The following is a 12,402-nucleotide window of genomic DNA, read 5'->3' on the forward strand; positions in this document are numbered from 1 at the left end:
ACAGCCTCCACCCCAGGACACAAGCAGGATGCAACGATGGCAGAGCACTGCTCAGAAAGCTCACAGCAAGCATCGAGGGCCAGAGGGCACAGCTGCCCACCCCAGGGTCCTGGTGGGAGGGTGCCAACCCCGCAGCTTGCCCCCAGCACACACTCCCCTGCACGCTGTCACTGTGCTGCACCTGGCTCCCTCCTCGCTGTCGCTCACACCTCTCACCCACCACAGCACTTAAACATGAAAGCCATATGGAAATGAGTGACACTAACAACAGTATTAATTAAAATACCCATCTGGTGAGCTAAGGAAATCTTTCCTCTCTCACAGCGGGATCAGGGCTGGGACAGAGCTGGGGGCAGGGATCCAGCCCTTTAGGAATGAGATTCAGGCAGAGGGTGCAACATCAGATTCAGCCCCACACCGAGGCCTGCAGTCAGTTCCTTGCGGAGCAGGAGAGGTGCTGGGCTCATCCCAAAGCCATTTCAAGCATGCTGCCTCCTGACCTAGGCCGCTCACAGCTGGAGCTGAGAGAGCAGCTGCCCTCTCTGTGTGGGGCTGTGGGGATGGAGCAGGCAGCAGAACCTCCATGCATAACTGCAAATCTGTGTCATTGCCTGTAAACAATTTTTTTAATTACCCACAGTGGTGGTGATGCAGGGCCCGTTTCCCCTGCTGATCCCATTACACATGCTCCTGCCCCTCTTCCTCCCCAGGGAATGACAATTTTGGTTCTTCCATTGCTGCTTCAGAGGGATCCAGGGTGTACCTGCGGAGCAGGTGGCACCCAGAGACCATCACAACAGTGGGACACGAGGGCACATGGGACAGAATGAAGGGCTCAGGGCTGGGATCCCAGGGAACCCAGGAGCAAGGAGGGGTCTTGTGTCCTTACCTGTTCTGGCTGCAAGGCATCAGCTACCCTGAGATGTCCGTGGGGAGGATTGGGGGGGGGGGGGGTTAGAGCAAATCACACACTGCAGGAAGGAGCAGCCCCAGCCTGCAGGCACCATGCATAGCAGCCCCCACACCCTGCCTGCACAGATGGAGCAGCAGGACAGCCCTGCTGCCTGCACACAGGGGCAGGAAATAACTAGCAGAGGGAAATGGCAGCCTGCAGGACAGGCAAAGTGCTGCCTGCCTGCTAGAAGAGGATGTGAGCCTTCTCCAGGGAGCAGCCAGCAGAAGATGCGGTGGTCTCCAAGTCCTCAATGCAGCTGCCCTGCTCCTGCTGCCCACAGCATTCCCTGCATGCCATGTGATGTGGCCAGGCAGAAAGGCAGCAAGTCCCAAAACTCTTCTCCCAGATGACAGCTTCAAGATGGATGGAAATTATGGAAAGGAAGAACCCAGCACCGGAAATGTGTGGCCAGCAGACCTAAGTGGAGAAGGCTCAGCTCTGCCAGGAGAATCTGTAAGGAGAGCAGAGATGCTGAGCTGCTCAGCAGCCCCCAGCTTGCAGCCACCCCTTCCCTAAGGGCAGTATCAGCCCCTCACCGGAGGTGGGCGCCGCTACTGGGTCTCCCCGCAGGGCACGTGGCAGTCGCACTCGCAGACGTCGCAGCGCAGGAACCAGCGCACCCAGCCCGAGCGTTTGGTGCTGCAGGAGGAGATCTTGATGCAGCCGTGGTGCAGGGAGGCTCCCAGGTGGTTCTGGGTGCTGCAGGATGACGAGCAGCTCCCGCTGATGTCCCGCTCGCTGATCTCGATCCGGCCTCGCAGGCAGATCCCTGCAGGAGCAGGTCTGGAGCACGTCCCCGGTGTATCCACCAGCCCCTTTTTCCCCCATGGTGGGCTGCTGGGACAGCAACAGCCATCCCACCCCACGGTACTCACGGAGGCAGGTGGGCTTGGGCGTCCAGCGGCCGTCAGACTGGCAGGCGCTGGCCGGGTCCCCCAGCAGCATGAAGCCGGGCCGGCAGCTGTAGCGCACCACAGAGCCCACCCACCAGTCATTGCCATGCACCACTGAGTTGAAGTCCGCCTCGGGCCTCCCGCAGTTCACTGGGGATGGGGAGGTTCCCGTGGGCAGGCGGCTCGGTGGGACACGCGTGGATGGGAATGGGAACCAAACCTGCTCCATGCACTCCCAGAGCCCCTGAGTGGCCGTACCTCGGCAGAAGGATTTGTAGCCCAGCCAGCAGCAGCTGCCGTTCCCACACTGGCTCCTCTTCAGCTCCTTATGCTTCCCCTTGCAGCCCCCCCATGCAGATGGGTGCAGTGCCGGACCAGTAGGTATCCAGGTCTCCTGGTGCCATGGGAGCAAGGCTTGGGGCTGAGGACCACTCGTTCCAGCAGCTCCTCAGCCCTGAGCCCTGCTGTAGGTGGTGCCCAAAGGCTCAGCCACAAGCCCTGCTGCAGCGAGGAGCACATCCACATCCCCCAGCTCCGGCTTCTCCAGCACCAAGCTCCGGCACGGGGCCTTACTCCTTGCTGTGTCAGCAGCCCTAGGGCACCCCGTAAGCAACCCTTCTCCCAAACACCCTGTTACCTTCTGGGTGCTCAGAGCAGACCAGCGTGGCCAGCATGGTGAGGAAGAGGAGACCCAGCCCCATAGTGCAAGCACTGCTCTCCTCCCCTCACCCCCAATCACTGCCAAGGAGAAAGTGAACTTGGTTTCCATACACAGCACAACATGCTGTAGGGCCCAGGAGAGGGAGGAGACTCCTTTTGATGCCAATCCTCTCCCCATGAGATAATCCCTGGCAGATTACCCTCTCTGGACCCAGTGTTTAAAGGGACAACTCTTCTCAGCCACCACTCCACTCCCAACACCAAACACTTGGGTAACACAGGAATGCTGCAGCTTCAGAGCAGCGGCTTTGGCAGCAGAGCTCGTGTGTTGGAAAGGGAGCCAAGATGGAAGTGCTGCGAATGCAAACTTGGCACGAGTTCCTTCTCTCCAAGGTATCTGCAGCCCAGCTCAGCCAAGCAACAGTGAGCAGGCGCCGAGCAGGGAAGGCTGGGCAAGGCCAGGGCACACTGCATGCTGGTAGCCCAGGGATGCTCTCATAAAAGAAAGCAGCATCTTCTGACAGTGCATGCCATCAGAGCTGCTGGGGCAACAGCTGCCTCCTGCCCTGCCTCAGTCTAAGCACAAGTGGCCTGGCTCCATATGCATTTCACCAATCCAAGGAAGGCATCTTGCTTACAAACCTGTGTGTAGCCCCAGAAGGCTTTCCTATTCAGTCTGGGGGCAGGGAGCTCTCCCCACTTCAACTCTGCTCCTCATCTCAACCAGGGCACAGGCCCGAGGGGCTGCTCTCATCACTCCTGGCCAAGGGCACTAACATGGATCACACCCACAGTGCTTGTAATTAGAAAGCGAGCAGATGGCCAAGGCTTCAGCATAAAGTGATTTTCTCCATTAACCTGGAATTCCAGCAGCTTTTGCCAAACTGCTCGAGGAAGAGAGGGGAAAAGTCAACCAGGTTGCCTTCCTGCCTCCATCAGGGCACATCACTTCCACACGCAGCTTCGTGAGGATCCAAGGGTCACTCCAGCTTCGCACTGCCCATATCATGTACAAAAGAGGAAGCTGGCTCAGCTCATTAGATCAGGCTACTCTTTAGATTCAGAAGAAATAAACAAACAAACCACAATCACTGCAGGCAGCTGACACTGATGGCCAGAAGGAGGCAGCAAAAATTCAAATCCATGCCAGGACAGCAACCAGCCTAAGCTAAACCTGGCCTTCCAGTGACACCGCTGGGGACATGGAACTGCATGCCCCAAGCAGGAAGCAGCTGCACCAAGCAGCAGCACACAGCATGTGCCAATAGATCCTGGCAGCTCTGCAGTGCTCGCCCCATGCTGCAGGCCCTAGGCAACTTGGCCCCACCATGGCACCACAGCATCCCTCGGCTGGCAGGAATGTGGCTGAAACAGACACCAGATGCTGGCTGGCCTGGCAGTCTGACCTTTATTTGGCTCTCCAAAGTACACTTTGCCCAACCAGGAGCCCAAACCCCAACGTGGGGAGCAAACTCAAGGAAAAACAAAAGCAGGAAGGCCCCAAGCCCCCCACGCTGCAAGGTCCAGTGCCTTCCTGCAGTCCTCTCCTCCCATTGAGATCAATGCAGTGAAATGGGAACGGCAGTGCAAACACCTCTGACAACACTGGCTGATCATCAGGGAAGATGATGTTCAGGAAAGCACTGAAGGCAGAAAAGGAACATGCCATCCCATGGAGAACAAGTTATGGGGGAGGCAGAGGAGAAAGCTAGCCATCTGCATGCAGAGGACACACTGGACCCTTCCCCTCTGCACATCTCCCAACCTCTCCCTGCACCATGTCCCACAGAAGCCCAAGGTTTTCAGGTTAGCACCTCACACAATATGGATACCCAGCTCTTCAGCTGTCTTCTGCAGACGGTCCATGACATTCTCCTCCAGCTCCATAGCCAGCCCGCTGGCTGCTGCTGCCCGCTCCTCTGACAGCGTGCTGGCCATGATGTAATACACAGTCTCACTCTCCCCGTGCTCGTTGGTCCGGTTCACCACACGGATGATGGGGTTGGCCGGGGTGCTGGGCTCCTGCTCTGAGGGCTGCACTGCTCCTGGGAAGGTACTGGGCTGTGCTTGCTCAGAGCTGGCTGCAGGATGCAGCAGGGCCGCGTGTGGCTCGGACACGTTGCTCTCCACAGAGGGAACCTCTGTTGGAGCCTCCAGAATGATGCCCTGCAGGTTGCCCTCACCTTCAGACAGCACCACACCGTCAGTGGAGCCATCCAGAGCCTCCTCCTGTTTCTCTCCATCCTTCAATAGCTGCTCCGTCAGCTCCACGCTCTCATAGCGCACCAGCTGCAGCCTCATGTAGCCATCCTCATGTTCCTTGTACCTGAACACAGGCCCAAAGAAAAGGGCAACAACCTGAAGCAGCAGCCAAGGAAAAGGCACTGTATTCTGGGCTCCAAAGCCCAGCACTACAAACCCAACACCAGACAAGCAAAGTAAAACCCTAAAAAGCACACCCATGGAGCAGCGTCTGAGAATCCAGCCAAGCCTTTGTCATCTTTCAACTCCATCTCCTTTCCCCATTCTGTTTTACCAGGAGCATTTGAGATTCACCCTCTCCCCCTCCCTGCTTTTAGGTTCTGGAAACTCTTTGGGAATTTCCTAGAGATGATGCAGAAAAACATCTGTCAGGAGACTGATCTGCAGCAGCTCTTTCTAAGCAGTACACCTGGACCCAGCTCCTGCCAAACTCTGAGTTGTATCACGAGATGCAGCTGCGAAGGCACTGCTGCCTGATCTCTGACCCACTGCTGGAGCTGCTGTGCAGCACTGCTCCGTGGCTGTGTCAGATCCCAACAAATGGCTGTTTCCAAGTGTTTCCCAGCCACTGGGAGATGAGCCTTGAGCATACTGCAGGCAAACACCAGGGCCCAAGCACTGCCATGTTTCTATTGGCTCCAGCAAGAAGCAGGATGTGGTTCCAGCTGCTACAACAGAGGGTGTGAGGAGCTAAGGATGAGCAGTACCTGAAGCGAGGATGCCCCGAAGGCCATTTGAACTGGTGCTTCTTCCTGAGGTGGACAGTAAGGTTGTTTCCACGTGTGAAGCTCTTGTCACAGACATGGCACTTATAGCGGGGCTCTGAGTCACCCTGAAAGGCAGAGAGGAATATGAACACCTTGCAAGACTGATCAGAAGGGCTGGCACCCATGTAACAGAAGAAAGAACTGGGTTCTCTGAGACTAACACAAGCTGTCATTGCAGCAAGAAGAAAGGAATACAATCTGAGCTCACATTCCTACAGCCTTGACCAGCCTGGGGCTCTTTGTGCAACTTCATTTTTTTCTCCTCATGCTTCTGCAGACCAGGCTGCATTTAGAGCTTCTCAGCCTCGCCACAAGAGATTACACACACAGTCACCCTCTGCTGCCTTCCTACCTCGTGGACTTTCCGGTAGTGCAGTTTGATGGAGCAGAGGGAACGTGCAGTGAAGCTGCAAGCCTCAAACTCGCAGCGGTAGGCAGGCTCTTTGCTGTGTGTATCCAGATGTTTCCTCAAGTCAATGAGATTCTTGCACCTAAGAGGAAAGAGGTGAACAAAGCTGAGTGCTGTGCACCACACACGTGCTTCTCTGCCAACAGTAAGGGAAGACAGAAAGCCCCGTTCCTCACCTGTAGTCACAGTAGTCACATTTGAATGGCCGTTCTTCACTGTGCCGAAAACGGATGTGATTGCGCAGGGAGGAGGGCAGTGGGCAGGTCATGTCACACAGAGGGCACTTATAATGGTTCACTGTGGGAAACAGTTGGGAGAAAACATCACCACAGAGCGGGGGGATGCAGACTTGAGAGCTACAGCTGGGACAGTGGGCCTTTACTCACCGTGGTTCCTCATGTGGTCACGAAGCAGCCTCTCTGTAGCGAACCTCTTGGAACAGTGAGAACACTGAAACCTCTGCTCTGCAGTAATGGCAGCAGGGAGAGAGGGGAGGGAGAAGTAAGAAAAGGACCAAAGCAGAGAGTAGAACAAACAGAGCAACAAATGAGAAAAAAAAGGATGCAGTTACAGTGGAGCTAGGAACCCTCCCCTCCAGTCAGGGGTAGAAGACACTAACTACAAAGCCAAAAGACACAAACAAGCAGAAAAAAAGCCAGCAGCATTTGCAAGGACCGCTCTGCCTTCTGTCTGTGCACCCTCTTTTTCCTGCCAGCGTAGAATCTAGGGAGCAACAAGCATGCACACCCCCTGCCCCCAGGAGCTTACGGTCCAGCGCGGTCTGACGGCGGATGTGGTCAAAGAACTTGGTGTTGTTGGCAAACATCCCACCACAGGTAGGGCAGGCCACCACCTTCTCCTGCGTGTGGCTGCGCAGGTGCTCCCGCAGCTTGCAGCGCCCTTTGAAGGTGCAGTCACAGTCTGAACAGGAAGAACAGAATGCCATTAAGATCCTCTGCTCAAGGGCTCGATAGGCCGAGCATCTACAGCCTGTGTGGCAGGCTGCCCACACAGAACCATGCAACATTTGTTGCACATGCCCTGCATTGCACCCGTTACCTTTCCAGCCACAGAGGACCACGTGGTTCTCCTTCCCAGCAGCCTTGTATTCCGAACAGAAGCTGTGATCCTCCACGTGCCGATAGAACCACTCAGGATTATCAAATGATCTCTGTTGGGGAGGAGGAACAGACAGAACAGAGCCAAGAGATCAGCATGTGCCAGAGCACAGCGGGCAGAGCAAAAGCGGCCCCCCTTCCCTCAGCTCCCACCTTACAGACAACACTCAGGAAAGCAGAACTAGGTCTCTGTTCTCACCTCACAGTATTCCCATAGGCACTGAAAGTTCTCCTGGATTTCAGGGACGATGTTGCGGCTCTGGAAGTCCAGCTGGCAGTGGCTCACCTCCGACTGGCCCTGCAGGGCCTGCAGTCCCCACTGCTTTAGCTTGGTGTGGTAGCAGTGGAAGTAGACGTGGCGGATGAGGTCGGCGGGGCTCTCCGGGGAACAGAAACCACACTCCTGCCACAGACACGTGTATTCCTCTGCAACACACACAGGAGACGAACAGATCCGTGAGGATCCGAGGCAAACACCGCAGATAAACCTACAAAGGCCTCCATGGGACCTGAGCCCCGCAGCAGGCAGAGCCGCTCTCCCCAGGGTAATCCCAGCCCCTCGCGGCAGACGCTCCTTACCGAGCGGATCCAGTTCGTCCCGCTGCTCGCCGGGCAGGTGCAGCCGCAGGTGCTGGGCCACATGCCCGCAGAACTCCTCCATGGCGGAGGCCACGTAGCTGCACGCCTCCCACTCGCACTGCAGCACCAGGGCTTCCTTACCGCCGGCCTTCACGGGCGGCATGGCCGGAGCCGCCGAGGCCTCTCTTCGCCTTTCCGCTCGCGTTCGCACAGAGGCTGCCGGTGCCCGAACACCGCAGCAAGGCCGCGGGCACAGCCGGGACAGACCGGAAGCGCCTCACTGGGGGACACCGGAAGTCAAAGGACAGCAGCCCGCTCAGCCAATAGCAGCCGTCTCCTCCGAGCCGCCGACCAATCAACACGCAGGAGAACCAAGCGCGTCCGCCTGCGCAGAGGAGGAGTACAAAGGTTCCGGGCACATTTCTACCCCCCGGGAGCCGCAGCGGGATCGAGGGCGCCGTCCTTTCGGACAGCGGTGGGACCGGCGTGCGCTGGGGCTTGGCAACCTCTTGTCCTTGCAGACAGGCTCCATACATGGAGGACTGCGGGTTTTGACACAGGCTCCAGCTACTACAGTAGCAGAACGTGAGCTGTTGTACACAACTCCTCCCGTCTGCAATCAGAACACACACACCTGGGCTGCACACCAAACACAGCCCCAGCCATCCACCAGTACTGTGGTTCCCGCTGTGAGACAATGCAACATCCTCTCCGTAAGGACAAGATGGACTGAAATGGCGGTTGGAAACAAACAAACACCCATGGAGTGTTGCATCTGCTGCACCGAGCTTTTGTAGATAGGATAGGAGAACAGAACAGAGATAGGATTCCTAGGAAAGTTTGCTTTGGCACAGGGAGATAACATGCTAAAAGTAAATGGCTATAAAAGCTGCCATAAAACATAATTGCTTCCCTAATTCCTACTGTATACATGGTACACATCCTAACTCACTGAATGACATAGAACAGTTGGATCTGATGCTTTGTCAAATGAAAACGGAACTTCAGGATTGAGTCTCACTCAACAGAAGGCAAGCTGAGTTTTTGTTTTATCTCTGTTCAATTCTTTTCTATAGGATCTGCTGTTGTTTTCCATGAGGGACAGAAAACACCTGGACTGGCCAGACTGTACAAAGCTAATAGCCGGGACAGTGCAGGGATTTAATTTCTGTCTCCTATCCAAACCAAAGTACATAAATATCTGGCACAAGAGACTAAACTGGATGGACAGCCTGCCAGGAGGCAGGTGGCAAGCTAAGCCTGCTGCTGATCAAGCAGAGACAGCTCCCTGCTGTTGGGACCTCACATCTGCCTGCACCTCACCAAGTTGCCTGGAGCTTACTGCCCTTCTGGCACCTCTCAGCCAGATCTGAGGCACTGCAGATAGCATGGTGGCCAGGGACATTCCCTCCCAACAGACAGATCCCTCCCAGTGCAAGAGATGATATCCATTTCTGTCTGTGTCCTGGCTTGTGCACAGATGCTGACTGGTCAGTATGCAGACCACACTCACCTCTAATTCTGACTATTTTGATCATAAGCTTTTTTTGGGAGCAGTGTCTCCTGCAAAGTGTTTGCCTTGTGCCCAGACTTGATTGAAATCTCCCTCTGGTCAAACGCCAAATGCAAGGAGCAGTTGCCCCAAAACTGCAATCTCTGCAGCCAGCAGAAAACATTTGGGGTAACCACAAGCCAGCACTGAGATTCTGCATTACTGCTCATCCCTTCCTAGCTCTCCATGTATCTGTGCTCCTGGGGATACAGTGCCATATGAATTTCAGTGGTAAACGGAACCAAACAGCACATCCTGAAAATCAGTCAGGCAAAATGGTAAATCCCACTTTTAGACATCAAACGTGTCAGCTGTGGAATGGCTGTTTGTGTTCTCCCTGGAGAACACAGCTGGGTGTTATCCAGGGGATTATCTTCAAAGTTCAGTTTTTCTCCGGAAGACCTCAACAAAAGCCCATCTGCACATTCCTCCCTGGTCCTGCAGGTGCAAGCTGCATGGCACAGCCCATCAGCCAGGATAAAGGAGACAAAAAAAGAAGCCCATAAGGGACTCAGAGCCATCTTTCATCTCCACAAAGCTTGCACCAGCCTGTTGCATATAACAGCAGCTACTTGCACTCACAGCTCCAGCTGTAAGGAACATGTACCTGCTCATCGAGCTTGTTGTATGGCACAGACCCAAGCTCACAGGGCAGAGGGCCTCAGTAAAAAGCTTGCTGCCCAGGGCATCCCACAGCCTTCAGGTGAGGCTGCTGGAAGATTCAGCTCTGTTGCTGTTAGATGGGAGTTATGTGCCATGGGGATTTCAGTGTCCAACCTTTGCAGAGTTTAGATGTGCTCCTCTCCAGCTTGTCAGTGTCCAAAACCATCAAACCTTTGAAAAAATGATATGCTAATGTTAAGCAGAAACGAAATCACAGGCTTTTCTCCCAAAACTCTGGGCAACCTTCATTCCATCCCTGCCACCGCGTTCTGCACAGCCAGACATCTGTGGCCATCTGGGCTTGCAGTAGGGGAGTACCCATGGGGACATCCTGGTCTGAGAGGGCCAAGCCTCATTGGAAAGGTTTGGAGATGTCTGTCTGTGCCAGCTCTAAAGGGGCTCAGCTGTGCTAACGAAGCAACGACCCCCACCTGCTGTGGGGCAGAACACTGAGCTGCTCAGGGGTGGTGGGCAGCACCAGGCTGAAGGGTGCTTTGATCCTCATGGATGCGGTGGTTCCCCTCTGTGGGAACCTGGAAAGGCAGAGGTCAGGACAGTAAGGTCACAGCAGAGCAGGAATGGCACAGGGGGGGGTCAGGGGACACCCACAGATCCCTTGCAGTAAGGCATGGGGCAATGGCCCTCCCCAGCAACTCCAGCAGAGAAAAAGAGCAAGGGAGGCATCTTGCAGCCAAGAGTGCATCCCCACCCTGAATGCATTGTGCTTTCCAGTTTGGGGTGCACGGAATAAACCAGAGGCTAAACCACGAGCTTTAAGTTAATAAACACACTGTGCTGACACTTCCATCTGCACACAACCTCCCCATTGCACAAGGCTTTCTCCAGGCAAGCAGAAACCTGAACTATGGGCAACAGAAGGCTCTGGGAGTTGGGATGCTCTTTACCCCCATCCCCCAAGGGCGTTTGTTTCGGGCTTTTTGCCTTTAGCAAAACAAAGGGACAAACCTCGGAGGGACTCTCAAGCGCTTTTCCTTTCATGCACATTGATTGTGACAAAACAGGCAGAAAAGCAGCACAGACCCAACCAAACAATGCAAGACCTGCCTTCAAGCAGCACAGACAGGCAGGAGAACCCCTGAGCCACAGACAGGCACTGGGACAAACTGCTCCCACAGCAGGCAGGCGTTCAGAAAGACTTCTTTGGCGAGCACTGGGAAGGAATGGCTGTGTTTGCATTCCCACCCTCCTCCCTGAGGACTATCAGCTTTACTCACTGCCTTTCTGGAAGCAGCTTTTCCATTCAGCACTTCAACAAGCATAGTGGAAAGCCCAAGGAGCTATAAAACAGACACTGCTTCCTCTATTGACCTCTGCTTTATACCCCAAAGCTCAGTAGTCCTGTGTATCTTATGCAAAAAATCAGCCTTATTGCTAATTCCCTCTGATAGACAAAAGACATCGCTGCGCACGGCACATGCACTGCAACACATCATGGAACAAACAGCTGTAAGAGCAGCTCTTTATCTGACAGATAACACAATCCAGACTCAAAGCAAACAGCAGATAACCAAACAACCCTTTGTATATTCATCACGCCGCCTAATTGAGCGGCATCTTTTATTTGAGCGCGATCTCGCCTCCAAACACAGTACATCTTTGTTGTGCAAGGAAAGATCTATGGCACAGCCCAAGCGCGTGTGGGGCCGGGGCTTCTGACAGCTGAACACGTGTGGGCTGCACTGACGCTAAGCAGATGTGCTGCAGAAGCCCAGCCAGCCCAGTCCCACTGCGCTGAGAGGAAGTCATGCAGGAGGAAATGGACTAATGGGCTTAAATTAAGCTGCACCATTCATCACCCGATAAGGAGCCAGGAGGCAATGGAAATCAAGCTCCCTGCAACACGAGTGTGCTTGCTGCAGGGAAAGCCAAGGGAGGGCAGCTGCAGAGGCACTGCGGTTGAATGAAGGCAGGAGAAGCCCTCCCTAAAGGAGGTTTGTCACACAGCAGTGCTGCTTCCTGCTAAGACTGGAGCCCAAATCCTTGTGCAGAGGGCAGCAACATTACCTTCAGCCAAAGGTTCAGAAGAGAATATAGACAAGATGGCAGCAAGATGCTGTAGCCATGGGCAGGCAGAAGCTCATGCAGCAAGAAGGGCGTCTGCTGAGCCCCGATTTGCATGTGGCAGCTCCAGCTCTGGAGCAATGGTGCCACTGAGGGCCCTGCCATGCAGACACCCAGCCCTGGGCAGGTGCAGCCCCAACCCTGAGGGGTGAATCCTGTCTGCCCGCAGGCCACAGGGCTCCTTCCTGCCACCTCCTGCGACTTGTGTGGGCTCAGGACTCATTTCCATGCTGGAACAGGGAGCAGCTGCAAGCCTCCCTCAGCACCAAAAGGAAGTCTTAGCGCTGGCAAATTTAATTCAAATCTTAAACCTCTGAATTTGGTTGCTTGCTGCGGCAGGAACCTCCTGTTTGCGCTATGCAAACTGAACACAGCAAGGCACCACCACCAGCCATGGAATCACCACCAGCCATGGAATCACCACCAGCCATGCAATCACCACCAGCCATGCAATCACCACCA

General features: G+C 55.0%; 1 protein-coding gene across 5 annotated transcripts in view; it reads right to left on the reverse strand.

Annotated features, from left to right (window-relative positions):
• Positions 1-198: 198 nt before the first annotated feature.
• LOC122167487 (histone H4 transcription factor) overlaps positions 199-12,402 on the reverse strand; it is a 14,526-nt gene continuing 2,322 nt past the window's right edge. The window contains exons 3-15 of one of the 5 annotated variants that reach the window (XR_006171037.1): positions 7,644-8,028; positions 7,264-7,490; positions 7,006-7,117; positions 6,715-6,867; positions 6,333-6,410; positions 6,123-6,243; positions 5,890-6,028; positions 5,478-5,602; positions 4,323-4,834; positions 3,367-3,504; positions 2,107-2,242; positions 1,492-1,998; positions 199-1,406 (exon numbers count right to left, since the gene is read on the reverse strand). Coding sequence is in view for 2 of the 5 variants with exons in the window: in XM_042832120.1 (XP_042688054.1) it covers positions 4,324-4,834; positions 5,478-5,602; positions 5,890-6,028; positions 6,123-6,243; positions 6,333-6,410; positions 6,715-6,867; positions 7,006-7,117; positions 7,264-7,490; positions 7,644-7,806 (1,629 nt within the window). In the remaining 3 variants the exon portion in view is untranslated. The other 4 variants (XR_006171035.1, XR_006171036.1, XM_042832120.1 and 1 more) reach the window with 4 other exon arrangements.

Source organism: Centrocercus urophasianus, unplaced genomic scaffold (genome assembly GCF_019232065.1).
Source record: "Centrocercus urophasianus isolate 14NV4802_14NV808 unplaced genomic scaffold, USGS_Curo_1.0 seq_37, whole genome shotgun sequence".
Lineage (NCBI taxonomy): Eukaryota > Metazoa > Chordata > Aves > Galliformes > Phasianidae > Centrocercus > Centrocercus urophasianus.